The sequence below is a fragment of the Orbicella faveolata genome, unplaced genomic scaffold (assembly GCF_042242905.1).
Source record: "Orbicella faveolata isolate gen_17 unplaced genomic scaffold, um_ofav_v1 contig_46, whole genome shotgun sequence".
Classification (NCBI taxonomy): Eukaryota; Metazoa; Cnidaria; class Anthozoa; order Scleractinia; family Merulinidae; genus Orbicella; species Orbicella faveolata.
The window spans coordinates 1,328,539-1,353,782 of record NW_028301576.1 but is presented as its reverse complement, the minus strand read 5'-3'; the positions used below and the strand labels follow the sequence as shown (position 1 = coordinate 1,353,782).

The 25,244-nt window shown below is 45.7% G+C and overlaps 4 protein-coding genes and 1 pseudogene across 4 annotated transcripts; 4 read left to right on the top strand and 1 right to left on the bottom strand.

The window, feature by feature from the left end:
- The first annotated feature begins 1,884 nt into the window (after positions 1-1,884).
- LOC149097872 (histamine H2 receptor-like) lies at positions 1,885-8,543 on the top strand (annotated as a pseudogene).
- Positions 8,544-13,098: 4,555 nt separating this feature from the next.
- On the top strand, positions 13,099-14,992 carry LOC149097871 (uncharacterized). Its single transcript, XM_089278467.1, has one exon. It carries the CDS (start codon positions 13,305-13,307, stop codon positions 14,979-14,981), a length of 1,677 nt encoding a protein of 558 aa, XP_089134593.1. The 5' UTR covers positions 13,099-13,304; the 3' UTR covers positions 14,982-14,992.
- A 1,481-nt stretch (positions 14,993-16,473) lies between these two features.
- On the top strand, positions 16,474-17,733 carry LOC149097870 (uncharacterized). The gene has a single exon (XM_089278468.1). The coding sequence runs from the start codon at positions 16,474-16,476 to the stop codon at positions 17,719-17,721; it is 1,248 nt and encodes a 415-aa protein (XP_089134594.1). The 3' UTR covers positions 17,722-17,733.
- A 609-nt stretch (positions 17,734-18,342) lies between these two features.
- On the top strand, positions 18,343-19,169 carry LOC149097869 (uncharacterized). Its single transcript, XM_089278469.1, has one exon. It carries the CDS (start codon positions 18,358-18,360, stop codon positions 18,988-18,990), a length of 633 nt encoding a protein of 210 aa, XP_089134595.1. The 5' UTR covers positions 18,343-18,357; the 3' UTR covers positions 18,991-19,169.
- A 2,365-nt stretch (positions 19,170-21,534) lies between these two features.
- LOC149097868 (uncharacterized) lies at positions 21,535-24,639 on the bottom strand. Its single transcript, XM_089277977.1, has one exon. It carries the CDS (start codon positions 24,637-24,639, stop codon positions 21,535-21,537), a length of 3,105 nt encoding a protein of 1,034 aa, XP_089134103.1.
- Between the last annotated feature and the right edge of the window lie 605 nt (positions 24,640-25,244).

Below are 25,244 nucleotides of genomic sequence, written 5' to 3'. Positions count from 1 at the left end.
AGGTTTTCGATCATGCCATCGTCGTCATCTGCGCAAGAAAGTATAAATTGGGTTTGCAATGCCTTGCAATGTTGCATGAAAATGAAGCTATTCTGAAGACTAGATCGGGTGTGGGAAAAAAGGAACAAGGGACAATAGAAAGCGGTTAGACAGTTGTGTTGGAACCAAACGCGATTGCTGAAAAATCGCTATTTTTGGAATAAGACGTGAAAATCTATCCTATCGTTTCTTTAGTTCGAGAATACTGTGCTAGGAGGCGAACAATTCTTGAAACGTGGCTATTCTGAAGCTATTGTCAAGGATTTTTTTTTTTCTTCAAGATTTTTATCAACATTGAAAGGGGGGAGAGGGGTAGGCGGGCTTGCGCGGTTTTGGTCTTAAGAGAGGCTGCCTGTGAAGTCATCTGCCGTAACTGTCCCAACAGTTTTGACCAGGATTGTAGTCTTTAATGAACAGTTAACATCCATCTTGTTTTGTTCGCGGAAGTCGGTCACGGAAGAGCGAATTTCAATGATATATATATATAATTTGATTAAGCAATTAGCCAAAAATAGGTTGGCCGCCAAAACAGTTTAGGGTTTAGCCTAACTTTAACCTTAAGTTTTAAGACTGAAGAAAAAAAGAAAAAAGCATTGAGCATTTCAGTTGTTTGAAACAGAAACATTCGCGCACAATATAGTACATGCGTAACCTGGAAAGCAATCCGTCCAGCACAATAACAATAACAATAACATTTATTATTTGTATTGCATAAATAGTTCAAATTAACAGCTTACCGAGACTCTCGCACTGTCGATGCCCGTTACCAGTTTTAGTAACATCCACTTATAACTTAATAGAATTATACCTAATACCAAAAATGCTTGGTGGTCAGAACAACAAAGCCGATCAACTGATGAGTAGTCAATTCTTGACAATTCGTCTCGGTTGATTGCACACGCGCCATAGGGCTGTCAATCAAGATGTAAACTTTTACTTCCCGCGAAAACGTAAAACCGCCATTTCTCCGCCAATACTTAGTCCTTTTCAATTTTTTTTTTTTCAGGAATTAGAGATTATTCTTCGGGCCGTCGATAATACCAGGAACATGGAACATTCCGGAACATCCCGGAACATCGAATAATTATCATAATTACGCGAAAAATATGTAAAATAAAATTTTAAAAAATTAAATCAAACAAAAATAAACTGGTATCGGCTCGGAAAATAGAAAAAAACAAAAACATAAAAAAAGGAAAAAGAAATAAAAATGAAAGTGACTGCAATGAGTGAAGGCTAGCAACTAAGAAGAGTAATCCATTCCTTCCAGTCGTTCACCGTCAGTTTAATCACGTGACTGTTCTTTACTCCCAGATTTCGTTCTTCACGGAAAACTAAGGTGGTGGCGTTCGAACTCCTTAATTAGACTTAAAAGTATGGGTACACGAGTGTGATTTCTTTATTCAATTCATTACGTTAATACTTAATTAATTAAAAATACTTTTACTGCAGGCTATAATCTATTCATCGCTAGTTCAACTTCACGTGCAGATCGTTATCTGACATTCGATCAAACTAAGTTTTCTATCGAGCCGTTCGAACACCACCAAAGTAAACCAGACATGCGAAAACCGCGCGTGAACGCGCTGCTCTATAAATCTTTGATTACCTCTAGTTTATTAATAATAACTTGCTTGGTGCTCGGGCTTCCAGAAAGGCCGAGTCTGCACTTAGTCGGTCATAGTGCCAGGAGTTCGTAGCGGAGCGGAGCGAAAACTGGGCATGATAAATAGCAACGTGAAGATGGAATAGGGACTAAACTATGAATACCGACTTAACAAACAACAGTTTGACGCTCAGACAAACACCTCAAATGTTCATGAAATCAGGGATCAAAAAAGGAAACGCAATGAATTACCTGGCATTCAACGTCAGAATCGTCCATGTTTGTGTTGAAAAACAGAGTGCTGAAAAGCGACGTGACGCAATTGGCGGGAAAGAAGAGGAGCCTTCACTCATTGCAGTCACTTTCATTTTTCTTTCTTTTTTCCTTTTTTTTTTTACGTTTTTGTTTTTTTCTATTTTCCGAGCTGATACCAGTTTATTTTTGTTTGATTTAATTTTTAAAATTTTATTTTACATATTTTTCGCGTAGTTATGATAATTATTCGATGTTCCGGGATGTTCCGGAATGTTCCATGTTCCTGGTTTTATCGACGGCCTTATTCTTCGACCACTACTTTGACCCAAAAATCCAAATTTGAAGAAAATTGCCGACCTGAAGGTATACTGTAACCGTAAATGTTTCACTATTTACTGGGATCGTTTTAGTTCTTAAACAATCCCGGAAAAAAAACGCATCCAAAGTGTCGTTTCCCAGTCTTTCAGAACTTCCCAACCAACAAGCAGCAACATGTACTAGAGCATTTGTTTACTTTCTAAACCCTTCCTACAAATTAGACCTTAAGTGGAGGGGTGGGGAGGAGGTGGGACGAGGGGTATTTAAGTCTGGGTACCAATTAACAAGGTACTGAGGTACCGTCTGATTATATTTGTTTTATACAACGTTTCTATAATCAATTAATTATTACTTCCTTACATTCGAATTTCTTTTTCTTTACAGGAGTGCAAACTAGAAGCATCTCCAGGAGCCATTGCCTCCGTCATGGATTTTAATTCATGGGACATTGTGTGGAGTTTGTGTTTTGGATTATTAGCGACATTGATCGTTGCCGGAAATCTCCTTACCATCTGGATATTTCTGAAACAGAGACTTCGTAAACGCGCTCATTTTCTTTTGATTAGTTTGGCTGTTGCTGATTTACTGGTTGGGCTGCTGACTGTTCCTCTGCACATAGCTATTGCGGCAACTCCTGGCAAAGTAATGCCGGTAACGGTGGCGTTCATATACGTTTACGGTGACCCTTTTTCTGGTATTGCCTCCATCTTCACGCTTGCCGCTATTTCCTTAGAGAGAATGTACGCAGTAGGTTGGCCTTTTCGTCATAGAACTCTAAACTTTCGTGTTTACATATTTGCTATTGCCATACTGTAATATCCAGTCCACCATTCCGACAATTCCAGTATAGTTCAGTTTTGCACATGCGCATACATTGCTTATAGTACCACGTTGTCAGATGTAGTCGGCGAAGTGTTCTTGTTATTAAACGGTATTCATAAACAGAAAGACACGCGGTTGTTACATTGGCGACGAGAAAAAAAAAACACACTCAGTTAAGCAACAAAAGCAGAAAGAAAGCAAGAGAAACCCAGCAAGCAAAGTCTGAAGCCCAGCGAGAGAGGTAAGCAGGCAAAATACTTCAACGCGTGAATCAATCGATCCACAAAACATGTCTGACACAGAACAAGCAGATGCCGGCGCAGCAGCTCCAGTGCAAGTTATTACGGCAACGAGAAATCTAAAGTCTCAACCATTTATCCCAGGAGATGACCCGATAGCCAAAGGGAAAGCGTGGGACGACTGGCTCGAAGAAATCGAACGGGAATTCAGATATTTCAAGATTACGGAGCCGCTCGACAAGAAAGATGCACTCATCATTTATGGCGGGAAAGAAATCGCTCGCCTGGAGAAAAGCTTGCCAAACCCGACAGATGGCAATAACGACTGCGAAAAGTTGAGAAAGAAGCTGAATGACTACTTCAAACCGAAGAAAAATAAACACCACGCAAGATACGTATTCCTCAAAATGAGACCGACACATGACGAAACAACGAACGCGTATGCTGCACGTTTAAGAGAGAAAGCCAATGACTGCGAATTCGAAGCCAACTGCGATGAACGAATCTTGGAGCACCTCATCCAAACAACACAGAATCGATCGCTTATACAAAAGGCCATCAACAAGAAATGGGATTTGACACGGTTTCTAACCGAAGCTGCTCAAATCGAAGACACATCTCTTCAAATAAGCGACATGAAAATTCCTCAAGATGTGAAGAAGCTTGGACGACGTTTCAAGAAGTGGCGTCCACCCAAGGACAAACAAAGCGGCAAGGGAAAGCAACCCTGCGGATACTGCGGACAAACAGACACACACGAGGAAGGCAAGAACTGTCCAACGTATGGGAAAAAATGTATGAAATGCCAAAAGTTCAATCACTTCAGTTCTGTGTGTAAGTCCAAAAGCCCGCACAACAGCAAGGAAGGCAACGAGCAAAAACGTGATCACAGGCCACCAGAGAATTCAAGGCACAAGCGCCGTGTAAAAAGAACCACTGAAGAAGATGCCAACAACTCAACAAGTTCCGATGACGAGTTCTTCTGCCAAGCCGTAAGACACCTGAAGCAAGTGAAGAAAATCAAAACAGATGGTGAAGACAGAACCGTATCAGTGAAGATAGAAGATGTTGATGTAAGAGCTGAGCCCGACAGCGGAGCAGAAGTAAATGTCATGGATGAACACCAATTTAAAGCACTGACAAATCGGTCCAGTGTGAAACTTACCCTACAACCAAGCAGAGTAAAACTAAGCACCTTGCAGAGTGAGTTACCAGTGAAATGAGAGTTTACAGCCACTATAAGGAACCAGACCTGTGGAGCAGTCGCAAGATTTGTTGTGACCAGAGGAAGAATCAATTCCGCACCACTCATCAGCAAATGTACCCTTCAAGAGCTGGGTATGTTACAGATCAGGGAAGATGGCTCTTTTGCCGAGACCAATGACCTGAGAATCCAGGAAGAACCACCAGGCATCAAAAGTGTCAAGCAAGATGAAGATCTCAAACCTGAAATCAAAGAAATAACCGATCAATACAGTGACGTATTTAAGGGTATCGGGAAGATCAGAGACATCAAGAATAGAAAAGAGTTCTATGCAAAGTTCAGCATGAGACCAGAAACAGTGCCTGTAGCTCAAAGACCGAGACCAGTGGCTTACTACCTCCAAGAACCATTGAAGAAATGGCTGGACCAATGTGTAGAAGAGGAGATATTCGAAGAGGTGCCTGAAGGTGAGGCAGTCACATGGTGCTCACCCTTGGTTGTTCAACCAAAGCCGAAGTTCAACACTGTAGACAAGGAGAAACTTGAACCGCACATGATCAGGGCCAGTGTGGACCTCAGGGTACCAAACCAATTCATGGAAAGAAATGGGATCACCCAGGGACCTATTGTTGAAGACTTCATGTACAAATTTCATGATTGTACTGTTTTCTCCAATCTTGACATGCGGCAGGGGTACCACCAACTCTTACTCGATCCAGAATCCAGAAAAATTGCTACTTTTAGCACCCCGTGGGGGAACATGCGACCAAAACGTCTGATCTTTGGAGCAAAAGCATCACAAGATCTCTTTGATGAAGCTATCTACCGAATATTTGGAGACATACCAAGATGCCTCAACCAACGGGATGATATCCTGCTAGGAGGAAGAAACATGGAGGAGCACAACAAGACTTTGGAAGCAGTCCTGCAGAGAGCAGTGGATTTTGGAATCACGTTCAACCCTGACAAGTACCAGTTTGGAGTCGAGGAGATAGAGTTCTATGGACACAAATTCACGAAAGACGGATTAAAGCCAAGTCCAGAGAAAATCAGAGCTGTAAAAGAAAGCAGCCCACCAAAATCAAAAGAAGCTGTGAGAAGTTTCCTTGGCATGACCGGATATTTATCAAAGTTCATCCCATGATACGCATCACTAACCGCACCCTTGCGAAAGCTGACCCATAAAGATACAAAGTTCAAATGGGGAGCAGAGGAGAATGAAGCATTTGAGAAGCTGAAAGCAAGCATAACAAGTGAAAGCACAATGGCATACTTCAACCCAGCTAGACCAATTGTTGTGAGAGTGGAAGCCAGCTTCCATGAACGGCTCTCAGCCGGACTATTCCAAGAGACAGGCAGTGGTCTCCAGCCAGTCCACTTCATTAGTCGTACTATGACCGACACAGAGAAACGGTATAGCCAAACAGAGAAAGACGCCCTGTTAGTACATTGGGCAAAGAACAGGTTCAGCATTTACCTCCTTGGAGCACCAAAGTTCAAGATCATCACAGCCCACAAGCCACTGCTCCCACTGTTTAACAAAGCAGCCATGCGACTCCCTCCGAGGATTGAAAAATGGGTCATGGGAATGCAAGATGTCGACTTCGAGCTAATCTATGAGCCTGGAAAGGATGACGCAGACCCACTCGACTTCCTATCAAGACACCCATTGCCAGAGAAAGGAAAGGATGCTGTAGAGAGAGTAATCAAATATGTCTTGACAGCCGAGCATGCAATCGTTGTAGATCAGATCAAGGCAGAAACTTGCAAAGATACCCAACTTCAGAAACTGTCCGTCAGGATACTTACCGGGGACTGGGAACATCACAAAAAGGACCCAGACATTGCACCGTTCTACAGTGTGCAGAATGAGTTGTATGTAGTGGATGGCCTACTCTTCCGAATGAATCAGATCATTATCCCCAGAAGCCTACAGAGACAAGCCATCAAGGCTGCACACCACCTTGGACATCTGGGAACGACCAAAACGAACCAAATGATAAGAGGCAAGTATTGGTTTCCAACCATGAACAATATGATCGAACAGATCATTGGCCAGTGTTACGAATGCCAGGTTACCACAAAGCAACACAGGCAGGAACCCATCAAAGTCACAGACATACCCAAGAAACCGTGGGATGTCATAGCTGTAGACTTCAGTGGACCCTACCCTGATGGCCATTATAATCTAGTAGCCATAGACAAGAGAACAAGATATCCTGAAGTCGCGAAGACCCACTCAACAGCTTTCCAACCAACCAAGGAAAAGCTCAAAACAATGTTTGCCACTCATGGCACCCCAAGACAGCTGGAAAGTGACAACGGACCACCGTTTAATTCCAGAGAGTTTGCAGAGTTCGCTAAAACAGAAGGATTTCACCATCATCGAGTCACCCCAGAACATGCGCGTGCTAATGGCGAGGCGGAAAGCTTCATGAAAGTGCTTAATAAGACAGAGCAGATCGCCCACCTTAAAGGCGGAAATAGCAGCATAGCTATTCAAGAAATGCTGACAGGCTACCGCTCAACACCACACCCTGCCACCGGAGTAGCACCCTATGAAGCCCTCATGAACAGACAAGTGAGAACAAAGTTAGACCATCAAACGAGGGAGAGCAGCAAGAATTCTCGTGACACAGCCATCAATGAGAGGGACGAGAGATACAAAGAGAAGCTCAAACAGAATGCTAAGAACAGAAACACCAAGGCACACAACTTCATTGTAGGAGATCATGTATTGTTGAAGCAAAAGAAGAGGAACAAATGGTCCACAGCATATGAACCAGCTTTCTACACCGTAACTCGAACCGACGGATCAAGCATTGCAGCACGTAGGATCACAGATGGACGGGAAGTATATCGAGATGCAAGCCAATTCAAGATTGCTAACGCTTTGATCCAGGACAATACCAGTGAAGAGAGGGATGACCGGGAAGAAGAACCAACCTCAGAGGATTGGAGACAGAAAATCCTGCTGAATACCAACCTTCAGTCAGTCCAAGAGGAGATTATCACTAATGCAGAGGAAGTGGTCGAAACCAGCAGCAGTAACAAAATGGAACAGAACAAACCATCAGAGTTCTCAGCAGCTGTAACCAGACCAAGGCGTGATCGGAGGCGACCAGACTATCTGAAAGACTACGTTACCTAGACTGTATTAAGCTTATGCTCACCGGACATAGACATTTATATGCCCTGAAACATTTTTCTGTTTTAAGCTTAGAACATTGGACATTTAGGACATCGTTTTCTAGTTGCGTTTTCATTTAAGGAAAAGACTGTCTCTGGAAAAAGGGAGAAATGTAATATCCAGTCCACCATTCCGACAATTCCAGTATAGTTCAGTTTTGCACATGCGCATACATCGCTTATAGTACCACGTTGTCAGATGTAGTCGGCGAAGTGTTCTTGTTATTAAACGGTATTCATAAACAGAAAGACACGCGGTTGTTACACATACCATGGATCTTGGCAGCAATATTCATTTCTATAATGTTACTGCTTAAACTCTCTATCATAACACCAGAGAACTTCCTGTATTCTCTCGTCTTGTTTCTTAGCACGCCTCTATTAGTGATGTGTATAGCATATTATGTTGTATGGAAGAAACAAAAAACAATGATGAGTAACCAGAATCACGCGGTAAGAGAGACAAGATTAGCAAAAACACTGTTCATTATCACCACCACCTCTCTTTTGACCTGATTGCCATTTCAAATTCTGACCCTATTGGTAAATCGCGGTGTACTTGGAGATTTCCCTACATTAAGATGACTACTTATATCATCAAGTTTTTGCAATTTAGCAACTCCTTTGTAAACGTAATAATTTATCCATTCAGAATAATAGAATTTAAGAACGCCCTTCTTCAGATGCTTCGTTGTTGTGCGCATGTGTACCATCGTGAAAGAAGAAATGAAGTTGTGCCGATGCATCAAGGGAGACTGGGTCAGCCGCATCATTGCTAAGAATTACACATTCCCAATCATTAGGAAATCAGTTAGATGGAATGTAAAATTCATGTCACTTTCGGTGTCGCAAGCATTAACAGAAAAGGTAATAAAAGTGTGACTTTAACTAGATTTACCACATCCAAAACAAGAAAGACTTCATTGTTTTCTAGTTCAATCAGTGGGTGCTAAGTACAATGTTACTGTGCAATCTATGATCAGTCTGTTTTTAGAATTTGAATTAGAAACCATTGATTACTTTCAAGACAATTTATTTGTAAACATCATAACGTGCTTGGTGAGGCTAGTGCGCGTCATGTATACACCAATAAGTTGTCCTTCTATCAAAGCCTCAAAATTCCTATATGTTAGTTGTTTGCATTGATTTTGATATAGTAGTACGAGGGGTGTACAAATTATAGCGCAATACCACCAGTGGATCAGTTTTGGCATTTGTATTAACTTTTAAATTCAGTTGAAATAAAGTGTGTGTAATGAGTGTGCGTGTGTGTGTTTCATTGGGTTCCAGACTAGAAAAAACCTTCTGAAGAGTAGACTGAAGGCTTTCTACAGTTACGTCTCATTAAATCCATTAATTTGCACTGACACATTAACTATATACAATCAACAACCTTCCAAAAAACTATGTTAAAAATTGTCGCCAAACGTTTTACTCAGCTGCATAGAAATTAAATCAAAAGAATGCAAAAAAACATGGCACTAATACTTATAAAGAAATAATTTATTACCTAATATGTTCTTAACAGTTTCGTAAACTTCCATTGCCTTTTTTTTTTTTTTCTAGTAACTGAACAGGTAGTACGTCTTCGAAACATTTTGAAGAACAAATAAAATTTACGATTGTACAAGGTTCGATTTCCGCTGCTCTTTCGAGTTCAGTCTCTTTTCTCGAACGGTTAGTAAAAGTCGAGCCCAAGTTTCTACAAGTGCAAATTTTGACTTCAAAGTAAATATAAGGTGAAACAGAATCCTGTTCTGCTAGGTCGTCCTACATTGTTACCTCAAAACCTTAAAGTACAAGACAAATGCAATTTCTTGCAGCTGCCTGCTGTCGTCCTAATGTCAAAAATAGGGTATTAGAAGAAATAAAATTTTATCAGCCAAAAATTCTGCATAAGACAATGATCGCTTTATTAGAATAGAAGGCACAGAAACCCATAAGAAACCCATACAAAGACCAAGTACTGTGCATGCATTTAAGTGCTGGTAAAAGTAACTCTAAATGAATCATTAATATCTTCAGTTCACATTGGGTTCCATTTTTAATAGAAAGTAAAGTAAACTGTAAATTCCTTAGTGTTTTACAAATTATGGTAAGAATGAAAAGTGAATTACAAGTTCTCCTTGTTATATATGCAAGACAAAGACGCCATGTTGGATCAAACTTCCGACTGCGTGGTTTACTAACCTGGGCAACAGTATCACGGTCAGCGCTAGTGCCATACATAACATCCTCATTTTTCTTACCAGTAACAATAAACGGCACGCAATGCATGCTGAAGCGATGACACTGACTTAACTACCATTTCTAAAATTCTGCTAGAAAATTGGAACATAAACAAACAAACGGATGCTTAAACGTAACTAGAAGTAAACTGAAGGTACAACCTGTGTGTGGAGTGAGAAGTGAAAAGGGTGAAACAGGATGAAAAAATAACGCACATAGTAGTTGCGGGACTGAGTAAAATACTTTCTGTTGTTTCAGTTGATGCTGGTTGTGATTCAATGCAATAAAGTCAAAACTCCTAAATCGGAGAAGTAATTTCTCTCCCCTAACTTTTAATTATCGGCTATTTAGCCATATGTTTGCAGCCTTCAATAAGAATCCATTCAGAAGAGTTTCAAGACACACTCATGAGGGTAAAAAAACACAATTCCCAAGCAGCTAATTAAAACAAACATCAATAACTAAATGTTCCAATGCACAATAAAGGAAGAGGTGGCTATTGCTCTGGTACGTAAATATAGTCAAACAAGTTGTTTCGCAGGGAGTTGTCTCTATTTAGTTCAATATTCAAGAATGATTTCCATCAAAGTTTTATTCTAAGAAGACACACACATATATAGTGGGGGTTCTGGCACAGCACTCACACACCCAGTGCAAGCGTAGCAAAACACCTCATCTGAAGATTCGGTGTTTTGCTACGCTTGCACTGGGTGTGTTCGTTTGTGACCAGAACCCCCACTATATATGTGTGTGTGGTGGTGTGTGAGGCGGCGGGGCGGCGGGGGGTGGCGGCCGGGCGGCGGGGGTGGTGGCGGCGGGGTGGCGGCGGGGCGGGAGGGGGCGGCGGCGGGGCGGAAGCGGAACGTGTGTTGGAGGCGGCGACGGCCGCGGTGTCGGCTGGTGTGCCCTTCACTTGTTTGTACAAAACTGTGCCAGAAAATTTTTCCTATTGGAGAAGTGCACGCTCAGTGTATACTGCGCCGACATGGCTGCATGTGGACTTTCCGAGGCCATTCAAAGCCTCCCTCCAGAGCTTCGTGAGATGATTCTCAAGGAGTACATAGCGACAAAAATTAAGGAAAAAACGAAATAGGGTGGGACAAGGTACACAAGAATATTTTAAAACTGCCTTTCTGCCAATACAGGGAGCAGATTGTGCCGATGGTTATTTGTTTCGAATACATGGACTGTTTTTTCGAGGAATGTTGTTTCCCCTGTTTCGAAAGTGGAACTATTCATAAAGCAACGCTAAACCCGCCGATAATACCTCTCGTAGAAGCCACTCCTGAGTACAAGAATTTTTTAAAAGTATGCTCAGGCGACGGTTATGACTGGCACGAGTGATTCCTTTTTGGCAGGGAGCGTTAGCGAAAAAGGCGGCGACGATATAACATCCGTTTGAATAATTACATTAAAAATACACGGCTTCATTTGCATACCATAAAAACATGCTTGTCAGTGTTCACTTGATTGCGTTTCTCGTGAATGAATATTTCACGCCTGAGTGGCAGAGACATGTGCGTGATATTACACGCGAAGTTGTCGATTGCTTTCATGACGCGGTTCCGATTGAGGCGATACAGCTTCCCGTTGCGAATTCCTGAAGGCTTCAGTTTAAGCTTGTTGCATTCCTCTTGGCTTCAGTTGAAGCGATCAGGAATTTTCAAAGCCATCAGGAATGTTGAAGTCAAAAGGAATTTTACAGGCGGATTTCTATTTTTTGTCCACAGTTTGTTAGAATACGGTATTTCTTCTCGGCCTGGCCAATAAAAATGGCACTTTTCACCTTTTTTCGAGGAAAAATTGGGCACGAAACGCGGTAGAACAAAGAGACTTCACTAGAGCGATAAAAAGAAACAGCTGATCGGGGGTTTTTCCCTATTTCGCACTTGACTGCGTCAGTGAGTAACCTTCAAGAAAGTTCAAGACTATTTTTGTGACATGACAAATATCACAATCACCTGTTTTTGATAAGACAAAGAGATAGTTTCGTGTTTTTTCGCGCAAAATTTAGTTCAAATCTGCTGTTTAATCTGGAAGTTTTTTTCTATATTCTTCCCGAACCTGGTCCCGAACCTGGTTTCTTATTTTTTCGATATCTGGCTGGATTGGACTTGTCTGTATTCGCGAGAAGTTCGAGCGTAAAGTCTCTTTAAGCTGGCGATATTTTTGCATTTCACGAGTGATCAGCTGAAACTCGGTGTCAGAAACCCGATTATAATTAAGAGCCTGTCAGACGGCGAGGTTAATCGAGTCATGTTTCGCAATAGCCAGAGAATGGATTCTGGAGTGCTTATTGACTTTGCGTTCAAGCTTCTTGTTGACAACGGACAGGCCAGTGGAAACTGCGCCAGATAAAGCGGCTATCCCGGCAAAAGGCGCGCCAACAACAATTCCAACACCAGCGAGTGATGTTGCGACAGCCCCAGAAGACAGAACTGCTGTGAAGGCGCCAAGACCAACCACGGAATAGTGAAGCGCTTTCCGGGCTTTTTTGTATTTTTTCAACACAAGCCTGTAATGCTCGACCTCAGCAGAAATTTCTTTTTCAATTCTGCTGATCTCTGTTAGCCGGAAATTTTCGGCATTTAGCATTTCGGGAAGGCTTGGATAGATTCTTCTTTCATTCTCGGCAGGCGGCGCGCTTGGTGGCAACAGATTTGCCGAAGACATTGCGTATATATAGAAATTTAATTTAACTCTAATTCAAAAAGAAGAGGTAAGCCCTTGAAATCAAAGAGTTCGCCATTTTCATCTTTTACACAAATGGTTATGCTATTTATGGACTGGTCTGTAGAGCAGTTTCGCAAAACCTGTTGCGGAGAAGCCTGGTAGCTTATTTGTTCATAAGGCTTCCCTTTCACATCAAAAGAGGCCAAGATATCGACCTTTTGCCATTGAACAGATTCTTTTGTTTGTCGATCAAGTCGCAATGAATGAAATATGCCGTTGGAGATCTAAGCCTTTTTATGAAGTTTATAAACTTTAGCTTTCTCCCAATACCAAGCAAACCGGCTAAATCGTGATCAAGTTCTATCGGTCTTGACCCAGAATTTTTGATTACAAGCTGGCCAAGAGGTTGGTTTATTTCTGTTTCCAACTTATAGTTATATTTGATGAAACGATTGCCTATTTCAAGTGCAATTCTTTCTAAATTGTAATGCCCTGGGAGTACTTGACCAACTGGCAAAGTGATACTTTTGGCGTCGTTATTATCTCCCAAGGTGGCGGAACCTTCTCTTTTCAAATTGTCCCAGCTGTTGTATAAACTGCACGAAATGAGTTTCATGAAATCGACTCTCGGTATCGGTTCTTCAAAATAGATGGTCTCGCCGTTCTGTTGGGTGACAAGAGTGAGAACAACCATTTTTATATTCAACAAATAAAATTGTGTTCAAATAATATGGCGAATGTGTGGAAAGATCCAAACATTGTGATAAAAGACGCAATAGCCAAGACAAACGCATGGATAGAATTTGCAGCACATTTCCCCAAGGCCGATAGATCGCGTTTCGTCGCTCAGGGGAGTACAGACGGAAAAAACGTAACGGAAGAAATCTTTTTCAAAGAGGGCCCAGGCTCGCTGCAAAGCGTCTTCGGCTCAGACAAAAAATATTGGAGCGAGGAAATGAAAAAGGCGCTCGGTTTGGAAGACAAGCGCTCGGGGGCCGTTGGAGGTTTTCCTTACCAGCTGGCGCCGCTTGGTTCAAAAGTTTCTTTGCCCATCCCTTCCGTACCTTTCGACGGCAAAGCGCAAAGTTTAAAAAAAATATTCGACGCCCCAATCCAAATATACGTCACGCCTGATCAATATTTCACGACAAAATTCCGAGAAATATTTGAAAAAACCAAACTCAGGCACACGTCGGCAGTCGAATCAAAACGCTGGCTGGGAGGGCCTGACATGAAATATTGGCCGCAGCAGCTCAACTTCGCGGTTTTCTGCGCGACACAGGGGTGCGGAGTTTCTCGCGAAATCTTTGACAGCGGGATGGATCTCCCCCTGCAGATAAGAGCTTTCTACAAATTCCACGTGTATTTCACAGTCAGGCGCATTTTGTTCCAGCTAGGAGGTATTCAGAGCATGAGCGCTTTGCCCGGAGACCCGCCTTTCAACCAATACAATAATCATTACGACGTCGCTTCATACAAAAGGATATGCAGCGAGTTCGGCATTGCCCCCTCGAGTGATTTCCACTTCACGCACGGAGAAAACCACGGTCTGGGAAGCGTTTACGTGTACGCGTCAGGCGCGACAAAAACTGACTACCAATACCCGGGATGGAACAAATTTAGTGATGAAGGCGGGAAAGGGATAAAAGGAAACCTGATTTATTTCATCGAGCCGGGGGCCGCTTCTGATGCTCAAGCTGACTGGTTCGCGCCAAACACCGCGAATGGTTTGACGCAGGCGGGCTTGTCAAGAATAAATCAGTCAATTGAGGCTTTCGTTTACTGCATCCTTGGCGCGCAAGTCAACGTCCGCAGCAGCATTCTCGGCTCTGGCGGTCGGGCGGGAGAAGCTCAGAGCGAGTTCCTGGTGCTGATGGAAGACGCAATCAGACAGCCCGACTTGGCCGCGAGCGTGCAAAGGTACCAGCTCGCGGTGGACCAAGCGAAGGTCAGGCTCAATCTCGCTGTTGCCCCCATGGCCTGGTTCATGCCCGCGCAGATGATAATCAACACCGCAAGCACGATAGGTTACAACAACAAGCTTAAAAAGGCGGTCTCTGGGATGAAACTTGGGGTGAACAACGAGGTAAGTCCAGACACAAAAAAAGCTGGGCTCAAACTCATGGCAGGCGGCCCATCAAAGATTAACCCTCCCAACAGCCACCCGGTCAACCCGATACACAAAGCCGCAACAGCTGAATCAAGCAGGGGCAAGCCCCTCGACCCGGGGCGTGGGGTGGAACACCACAGGAAACCAGCTTCGACCGAAACTCAGCAAGCGCAGCCAACGGCACAAAAAATAGAGCCCACGGCTCAAGATAAAACACCGCAACACGAAATTAACAAAACGGCGGTAATTGTCGGCGTTGTTGGATTATCGGCGTTGCTGTTCGTGGCTTGGCGATAAAGTGTGGGGTTCCACCTAACAGCCCCGCTGGTTAACGCTGCTTCTTAAAATATTTTCGAACAAAAAGGCCACCGCGGCAAGAATGAGCAGCCAGGTGTGCTCGGCCAGAAACCCGACGACTTGGCCGGCGACTTTGAACAGGAAGCTCACGATCGAGCCAATCAGCTCGGGCAGCAGAGAACCGAGTTTCGCGGCAATATCTTTGAGGCCATTTCCCAAAGCTTTGCCGGTGGCTTTCAAACCTCTGGTGAGGACCCCGATGACTGCTCCGATTGTGGTCCCGGCGGCGAGAAGAATGGCGGTCAACGTCACGCCATATTTTTAAGATCTCCTTGACCCTTTCCAAGAGAGGCCGCTCCATTTCCCTTTCCGCGATCTGAGTTTGCAAACGCGCGATCTCCTCGTTTCTTTCTGCCACTCTGCCTTCAGCGGCTTCTTTTTCGGAGGGCGAGGCATTCTCATCTTGGATGATCGCCTGGTCTTCCTCATTTTGGCGCTGCAGCTCGCTTTCCTGCTCTTTCAGGTCGTCCAACGGTTTTGTTTGGTTGAGCCTTTCTTCCATGGCGTTTGTTTCCCTTTCTTTTGCTGCGAGGCTGGCCCTGAGTCTGTCAACTTTGGTTTGTTCCTTTTCTCTGGCCATTGCTTTTTTTGTGAGCGAGTCCAAAGCTTTTTTCCTGTTTTCAAGATCGGTTTGATAGTTCTTTTTCTGTTGTTTGAGCCTTCGCAGTTCTGCTTCACTTTCAAGGTTCGAACCTTGTTGATCCTGAATGGAATCAATCTTAGCGGCGGTTTGCTGTATTTTACTTCTCAAAACTTCCACTTCTCTCTTTTCTTTTTCTCTTTGCTCAGATAATTTTTCCGCCTGTTGAAGTTGTTTTTTAGATTCTTTCAGTCTTTGGCGTTGTTCTCTGATGGTGTCGCGGTCTTCAGCAATGATGTCTTCAGCTCTTTGCCCCAGAGCTGATTTTTTCGCGTCTGTGAAACTTTTTAGTAACCCTTCGTCGCCAAGCTTGAAAATTTTAGACTCACCCCCCCGGGAGCCAAATGAAACGATCTCAGATTGATTTCCTTTTCTGCTGAAACCAATTGGGCCCAATTTTTTGAAGTGTACCTTCGGGAACCATCTTCTGATTTTTTCTTTTGCCCTTTCAAGCATGGCCGGTTTGTCATCGGTATGTACGAAATCACCGAGCAAAGGGGTTTCTTCCTGATAAGAAGTGTCAGGCAGGCCGGACTGCTCGTGAGGAAAAGTACTAATTTCCGTTTGTTCGCCTCCGTGGTAGGGGTGGCCAGGTTGGTAGGGAGTGGACGCCGCGCCTGGCTGAAAAGGACGGGTTGTGTCAACCTCTTGTTCGCCTTCATCAGAGTCGTGATCAAGCCGATTGTCAAGGTCCGGGTCTTCGTAACCAAATTCGCCACCGCCTTCCGCCATAGCGATATATTTCAAGCATATTATTTTTCAAATTAGAAATTATCGCCGGCGGGTAATACGATGTCAGTTCCAGAGAACCTTCGCCCAACATACAGCAAAAAAACATTGGGCGCCATGCAGGCCGAGCGCGCGGTCAAGCGGCCCACCTTTGACCGCACTGAAGCCAACCCCGGAGACACGCTGTATGTTTCAGTGCCAAAGCTGAACGTGAACGAGGTTCCGGTGCCGGGCTCGCTTGCGCTTGTCTTTGACATCGACCTTTCTGGAGGGGAAGCCAACAACTTCCTCGTACAGAACGTCACGCGGGCGCTCGTTGACAGGCTGCACGTGAAGTTTGGAGGCGAAATCCTGCAAGACACGGTCGGCTACGGCATCTACAAAATCTTTGATGACCTTTTCCTTTCACAGGAAGAGCGAGACAGCAGGATTCTCGAAGGGATTCAGAGCGAGGATCTGTGCAAGATCCGCTCAAACGCCGGAGACAAGAAAACCTCTGGCGTCGACGCCGAAGAAAAGCTGAACGAGGTATACGCAAAAAAGTACCGGATCAGGCTTGACCATCAGATCCTAACTGATCACGGTGTTTTCTACCCCCATGCCCTTTACAACGACCTCATGTTCGAAGTAACCCTTGCTGGAGCTGAACATGTGGTCAAAGGCTCTGATGCGACCAAGCTAAAATACAAGCTGACGAACATCCATCTCGAGTACGAAATGATCCGCAGCAAGACTCTGGCAGAAGAGGCGTACAGCGTTTACTCCAGCGGAAAAGAGTTCGCCTATGACCACGTGATGTGTTCCAAAGTGGTGGAATTCGAAAAAAACTCCAACACGACGAAGAACATCAAAATCGACTCCCAAAAAATGTCGATGAAAGCCCTCTTGCTACTTTTAATAGAGCCGTACGCTAATGGCGCCAGAGATTCAGAAAAATACGTCTTCCCGGATCTGACGAAAGTCAGCGTCACGATCAACGGCTCGCCCAACATGATTTACAACGCCGGCGTCGAAAGCAAGGACATGTGGGAAGAGGCCCAACGCTTCTTCGTGAAGGGAAAAAATAAAACCGAGCACATGGATGCGACAAAGTTTTACACTGGAGATAATTTCGGGCTTCTGATTGACATGCGCACCATGGCGGACCAAGAAATGCACGAAAACGGCAGGCGCATTGTGAACAGTACAGACGGCGTCCAGCTGGAAATCGAGAGGAAAGCATTCTCAGCCGACTTGAACTGCCACGTATTCGTCATCGCCGACTACCAGTTGAATGTTATGGACAGACAACTAGAATCTGTACAGCATTGAATATAACATGGACCCGAGCAAGATACCCTTCAACGCTCTCATCGTGGGGCCGACCAATTCTGGCAAATCGAGGTTCGTGGTGAACCAGCTCTACGGCCCGTTCCGCGGAAAGTTCGACTACATCGTGCTCATCTGCCCGACGTTCACGCACAACAAGACCTACCACCGTCTTGGCGAAAACGATCCGAGAATGGATGTGATAGTCTGTGAGCAGCACGACGTGGAAAGGTGGTTGAAGCTCGTGAGATGGCTTTCCGAGGGCACCAACACGCTCATAATCCTCGACGACTGCGCGGCCTCCAAAGATGTGAAAGGGCGCACAGGCGAGCTGGTGAATCTCGCCTTTTCTGCGCGATATATGGGCATCAGCGTGTGGGCGCTCACCCAGAAGTTGACCGGCATAACAGCTTCCTTCCGGGAGAACGTGGCGGCGATCGTCCTCTTTTACACCCCCTCGGCCAGGACCACGAAAGCCATCTTCGAGGATTACGCCGGTAAGCTCTCCCCGGATGAGTGCAAAGGTCTGGTTTCAAAGCTGAAAGAGAGAAAGTTCTCTTATCTTGTGTTCGCGCTTCGCCACCCGTACGGGATAAAGTTATTTGAATAAAAAATGCGAGCTGTATATAGCCTTGCACAATGGCTGCAGAAGATGCCGCGTTAGCAGAAGTTTTGAACCTTCTTCAAACCGAGCCCGAGCCGTCGAGTGGCCCCGCAGGCGGCCTTGTTCCAACCGCTCCCGGACCCGACATTCCCGCTCTTCGCGAGCAGCTGGCCGTGCTGGTGTCCACAGGCAAAGCCAAAGAGGCCATCGGAGTGCAGCTGACACACGAGCAGGTGAAGCGCCTGAGCGACAAAGATGTCGAGAAATACCCCAAACGCTACGAGACATACGTGGGCTCGAAGACAACGGACAGCCTGATCGACAGCTTCATTTTTCTTGCAACCAAAGTGGTCGGAATGGCCGTCAAAATCAAAGACATCGAGGCTTACCAAAAAGAGCTCAGAAACGACTACATCTTGAACAAAGAGCTCTCTAATCTGGCCGGCAACGTTTCTTTGAAGTGCGGCCGGTTTCTTGCCGCGGCCAACGCCGTGTTCATCACCACGAAACATATTGATTTTAGTCCACAGCGGGGCTCTGGCCCGCGCCCCGGGGATGTGGGGTGGAACCCCACACAGTTGCCGGAGAAGATCCACCCTTCTCGTGATGAAAACGGCAATCCGCTTGAGGGCGTTGATGAAGTACCCGACTCAGCAACAACAAAATAACTCGTCACCAATCATCAACAGTGCGGCCAGTTGGAGAGTGGCTGCTTTTGTTGTATAACATCATGGAGAACCATCCGTGGAAAAGTCCTGCAAGTATCGAGGCAGAAAACAAATGGAAAGAACTTCAAGAAGACTTTGAAGAAGCGAATAAATCAAAGCAAATTTACGAAAAAGAAAAAGAGTTTTTTGAAAAATTCTTCCAAATTATCCGCTCTGGCAGTGGGATAAAAGAAGAGCATAAAAAAGAACTAATTTTGAGAATAAAGTCTGATGTACAAGAAAAGTTGGAAACATTTCGGTCAAAGCAGCGTAAATACGAGAAAAAGGTGTTCCATCTTTTAGAGTCTTTAGATATTGAGTTGTTGAGATATTGGTCCTTGTTTTTGCAGACAGTGTAGGCGCCACCTCACCCTTCTCGCGATGAACACGGCTACCCGCTTGAGGGCGTTGATGGAGTACCTTGCTCAGCAACTGCAGAATAAATGGTCACCATTCATCAACAAATGCTGAGGTTTTGCTGACAATTCGTTAACAATTAAACTTTTTTAATTTGCTTATAATACGGTTCGCTTCAATGTCAACCGAACAATCCGAGAGCGCGCCTGCCATAGTGACTGCGCCTCAGGTAGAGGCCAACGCCTGCCGCCGTCACTGCGCCTCAGGTAGAGACCAAGACAGCGCCTGCCGCCGATACCACACAGCAAGCGACGACTCCGACTGCAACCACGCAGCGCGTAAAAAACCCCAAGCGTGTGGCCGCCGGAAAAATAGTTACCGAAAGAAATCGTCTGGCCCGGGAAGAACAGAAGAAAGCGGCCGAGGCTTATTACGCAGAAAAGCAAGCGAAAGCCGCCACAGCGGCCCCAAAGCCAGCCTCGGATACAAAAGAAGAAAGCCCAAAGGGCGGCGGCCTTTTTGGCCTAAGCGCCAACCAATGGAACATGACCAACACGGACTACGCCTTCAAACTCTAAAACCAGGCGCATCCTGACGAACAGATGGTGCCCCCCAAGGAGCCAAAGTTCCCAGATTTCTATCAGCCAAGCGAGCAGCAGGAAAACGGCGAACTCGCGTTCGTGGGCGCCGGGGTGCTCGCTCTGGGCTACGCTGGCTTCCGGTTCCTTTAAACTTTTTTACGCCTTACGTATATGGACGTCAAACTTGCAAAGATATACTACGGCACCGGGGGCTACTGGAAAGGAATCGCCGCGATCAAAAAATTGGCCGAGGCCGCCAAGGTACCTGAAGAAGCCGCAAAAAAGTGGCTCAACAGGCAAGCGCTCTGGCAGATATACCTCCCCGCGCCGAAGCGGATTCCTCGGCCGAAATTCGACGTTCCCACGCTCAACAAGGTCCATCAGGCGGACCTTCTTTTTCTGCCGCACGACAAGCTCCCTCGCGGCCGCAAAGTTTTCAAATATGCTCTCACCGTTGTCGACGTGGCCAGCCGCTACAAAGAGGCCGAATCCCTGACTTCGAAAAATTCTGATGAGGTCGCCCTGGCCTTTCAGAAGATTTACAAGCGCTCGCCTCTCGAATGGCCCGAAATGCTGCAAGTTGACCCCGGGCGCGAATTCATGGGCGCTGTCACACAAGAGATGGAAAAGCACAAGACATATATCCGGCGCGGGCGCGTTAACATTCACCGAGACCAGGCACTTGTCGAACGTTTCAACCGCACCCTGGCGGAGCGCTTGTTCGGGCACCAGTACGCTGCGGAGATGCTTCTCCCTGAGGGCAAGCGGTCCACCGCCTGGGTGAAAAGACTTCCTGAAGTTGTTTCGGCTCTGAACAACGAGGTCACAAGCATCGGCATGAAACTCGCCGTCGCCATCAAAGAAAAATTTGTTTACGCAAGGCCATCGACACCTTACACGAGGGCTGTTGGAAAACGCGAAAAAATCCTCCCCTCTCTTGTCCAAGCTCGTTATCTCTACCAGCCCGGCGAGCTTGAAGGAGGCGTGAAAAGGGCCTCGGATCCAATCTGGTCTTTGAAAGTTTTCGGCATTGAAAGGTCTTTTTCCAAACCGGATCAGCCCGTTCTATACTATCTGCGCGTCGGGCCCAAGCGCGGCTTCGTGCGCGAAGAGCTGCTGGTTGTTCCTCCGAACACACAATTACCCCCAGAGCAACTTTGAAACTTCGGCCTCCAACCCTCTAAGTTTGTCATCTGTTAATGTTGACAACATATCCATGCAGGTGTATCCGTAAGCTTTTGTATGGATACCGTCGTCATCTATCCATCGCTTTGAATCAAATGGCGAAAGCGAAATTTTGTTAAGATGCATACCGTAGATCTCGTGACCCTCCCTTCGAAGAATATTCATTCCATGCCATTGCTGCTTCCCACCGAGAAGCGTTTCCTTATACTGTTCATGCGTTATTTGTTTCTTGACAACGTTCTTTTTCACACCCTTCGCTTTTTTGATATTTTTTTCGTCCGCCTTCAAGATGGAGTACATTTTCGGTCTTAGACCAACGTACTCTGCGATGGGGGTTCCTGCACATTCGTCTTTCATCTTGCCCAAGACCTTTTTGTTCTTGTTAATTTGATTGGAGTGGATGCTCATTCGGGTAGTCGCTCGTGTCGTAAAGGTGCATGCTGTTTTTCATGTCTTCGTTGACGTCTTCTGTTTCGATTATAATCAGAAGGCTGTCGGTGTCCGTGTACAAGAGCTCGACTTTTGAGCCGTACTTCTTTTTTAGCTCGTTGTAAAAGAAGTCGTACATCAGGATCTTGCTGTTGTCAAGGATCGTCATCCCCGTGTAGACCGGCTTGTTTAGAAGCAGCTTGCTTTTTCGCATGTCAATCCCCGCCATGTCGTTTGAAAATAAAACATGCCTTGAGTACAAAGGGCTGGCGATCAATTTCCTTATTTTGACCGTCTCGTTGCTGCGCACTATTCTTATGTCAACGCGGTTGCGCAGGTTTTCCATGGTTTTGCCGAAAACCGAGTTGTTCATGAGCTTGTAAAAGTTCTTTTCAAAGGCGCTCTTTGCTTTCTTCCTGAACTCTGTGTTCATCCGTATGTACGGCTCCATCCAGCGTTCTTGTTCGAACTCCAGCACCCTGTGTACACGCTTCAGTTTCATGCCCTGCTTCAGATGAAACTGCAAGTTCCTGTAATGCACGACGTAGTTCTTTTTGTCATGAAGCGTTAGCAGCAGCTTCTTGCTGTCCGGGGGTTTCAGGTCCAGGTCTTTCATCAGCCCCTTTTGGTAGTCCGACATCCACTCCTTTTTTACGGCCTTTTTCTCCGGCGCCAGGGGATAGCTGTTGTGCTCCTCGTGAAGTTCTGCAGGGTATTCGAGATCGACCTCGAGAATGCACCCCTTCTTCGCGTTTTCTTTCATACCAAGGATCTCCTCCTCTGTGGGCAACTCGCTTTTCCACTTGAAACCTCTTATCGGGAGGGGCTTGCACATCGCCCATCCGTAAAGGTTGTTTGCGTCGAGATAGAGGAGGTATTTTTTTGGCTTGCTGGGGTCGTAGCCCGGTACATGCGGGTTGTTTGCCTTGGCGTACCTGCTGCTCACCATGGAGATTCCGCCCCGCATTCCTCTTTCCACGAATAGGTGCATCTCGCAGTCTGTGAAGAGCTCAAGCTCGATCCCAGTCTTTTTCAGGAGCGTGTCCCAGGAAAGGCCTGGCGACGTGAAATAGTGCGCCGGATCCAGCCCGTACTGATCAAGGCACAGTTTTCGGAAGTTCTCAAACACATCCGCCAGCAGCGCGACGTCAGCTTTCACGTAAAGGTCGTGGTAATCGCCCAGCGTTTTGCATCCAAAAACCTCCCAGACGGCCTGCGCGTGCAAGTACTCTTCGTCTGTTATGTTCTCGTCGTTCAGCTTGCTGTAAAACTTCTCTTTGTCCGGAAGCATTGTCTCGCTGAATCTTTCCCTTGAGTCCATGTACTCATAAGGATAGATCCCTTTTTTGTAAAGCAGGTCGCTGCCTTTCGAGATCGTTGATGTTATTTTCAATGACTCCTTCGGCGTTGCGCTTACAAGTGAATCGAGGCTTCCTTGCAAAAAGTTCAAGCTGTCTATGAAACGCAGGCCTCCGACCGAGAATGTGATATATTTCTCCATGTTGTTGGCGACGCATTTCACCTCTTTCTCCAGCTTCGACATCGCTTGCATCAAGTGGTGCGCGTCGTAGCCCCTCAGGTTGTGGAATACGACTGGTATTGGATCCGTCTTGGGGTTAATTCGCAATTTCTTGTTACATTCGGCGTGCGCGACTCCGCGGAACCTGCCCGTTATATGGCAATGGTCCTTTACCGCGTCTCTGAAGTTTTTCTGAAGTAAAGGGTTTCCACAGTACTTGCAGTTTTCCTGTGTTTCGGCTTCCAGCTTGTCTTTTTCATCTTCCAGCCTTTTCAGCCTTTGAAGTCCCCACTTCTCATTCTCTTTCTGTGCCATGTAGAAACATTTTTTGTGGCCTTGCCCCCAATAAACCCATTTTTCTCTTACGCCTTCTTCATCCGGTTCTTCTTCAGCGTTGCAGACGGGCAAAGAATCCATGAATTCGTCTTTTATCAGAGCTTTTTTGCAAACGTGGCAATCGACCGCTTTCTTGAAGTCTTCCCAGTCCTTCCACGTCATTTCAATCGGTTTTGGTGTGGCCAAACTCTCTCTTATTTTCTCCTCCTCCTGCAAAATGGCACTTAAAAACTCCCCAACCGCGTTTTCACCCCTGTAAGTGTTGGAACCAACCACTTCGCCATCGCTTCTCACAACAAGGTAAGAGTAACCGCATGCCTCGTGCCTTTCGATCTTCTCTGTATAGCTTGTTTGCATTCTCCCACGCTCACAGCCCAGAATCTTTCTGATAATTGCCTCAAAGTCCGCGTAAATAATGAAGGGCATCTTCATCTGTTTTTTGAAGTTTTCGAAGGAAAGGATGTTTTCCCCCTCTTTCGGCATCACGATCCTTGTCGGCCTGCCGTTCACACCGTTGCAATATTTTTTGTGATCCACGAACAAGTCTGCTCTTGAGAAACCGGTCAAGCACAGCATGCAAAAGTGCTTTTTATCTTTGTGCTTGGTCTGATCGAAAAGCAAAGCGCTTTCTCTTTTTACGTAACAGTAGTGCTGGATTTCCCCTGACTCGATTAACATCAGGTTTATCCGCGGCACGTTCTCTCGTTTTTTGCTTATCTGGTGCACGATCACACAATCGTTTTCCCAGCCAAATACGTTAATTGCGAGTTTCGGGTTTTGTGCCTCGAGCTTTTCTATCTGTTTTACCGGTGTGGGGAAATCAATGCCAACGTAGTTGATACCGCCATTGACCGGATATTTGCTTGGTCTTTGCAGGTTCTTTCCATCTTTTGGAGGGAATAAAGCGGCTCTGAGTGCCCACTTCAAACATTCGTTGTCCCTGTTTTGGACGTTGATTATCGCTTTCTTTTTCGCCAGTTTGGCGGGAAGAGGCAAGTAGGTCCCTCCGCGAAGTGGCTGGTAGCGCGCAACATTCACGTACGCGACCTGTATCCCTTCAACCGCCCATCCCGATCCCTTCACGGACCAGTGTTCTATTTCTCCTTTTGCGTTTTCAATGAATTCGTCAAATTTTTGTTTTATCAGACCCTCATCATTCTTTTTGAAAACGTGCGGTTCGTCGTTTTTTAAATAATGCTCCATGTATTGCGTTTCGTCGTTTCTTTCTATTGAGAACTTTACTTGTAACCCGAAACTTACTTTTACGCTATTTAACCTCAGGGTTTCTTGTTCGACCAAATCGGTGATCTTTTCTTTGTTTTCTCTTGCAAACCTCAAAAGATCTTTATTGTTTGGGTTCCTTTCGGATATATCCATTCTCCACACACGGAGCCATTCTTGGAAATCGTTTTGGGATATTTGGAACCCGTCGTATAGTGCTCAAACCTCGTATCTCAACGGCTCGGGAAGGTTTATTCTTTCCTCCCTCGGTATTGGGCCGTAGAACATTTCAAGAACATCGGACGAGTATCTTGCGGCAGCCATGCCGGCGCAGTATACACTGAGCATGCACTTCTCCAATAGGAAAAATTTTCTGGTACAGTTTTCTACAAACAAGTGAAGGGCACACCAGCCGACACCGCGGCCGCCGCCGCCTCCAACACACGTTCCGCTTCCGCCCCGCCGCCGCCCCCTCCCGCCCCGCCGCCACCCCGCCGCCACCCGCCACCCCGCCACCACCCCCGCCGCCCGGCCGCCACCCCTCGCCGCCCCGCCGCCTCACACACCACCACACACATATATAGTGG

Bases quoted from the DNA above. Each gene is read 5' to 3' on its own strand.
- LOC149097868 (XM_089277977.1), bottom strand. From the start codon at position 24,639: ATGGAGCATTATTTAAAAAACGACGAACCGCACGTTTTCAAAAAGAAT.
- LOC149097871 (XM_089278467.1), top strand. From the start codon at position 13,305: ATGGCGAATGTGTGGAAAGATCCAAACATTGTGATAAAAGACGCAATA.
- LOC149097869 (XM_089278469.1), top strand. From the start codon at position 18,358: ATGGCTGCAGAAGATGCCGCGTTAGCAGAAGTTTTGAACCTTCTTCAA.
- LOC149097870 (XM_089278468.1), top strand. From the start codon at position 16,474: ATGTCAGTTCCAGAGAACCTTCGCCCAACATACAGCAAAAAAACATTG.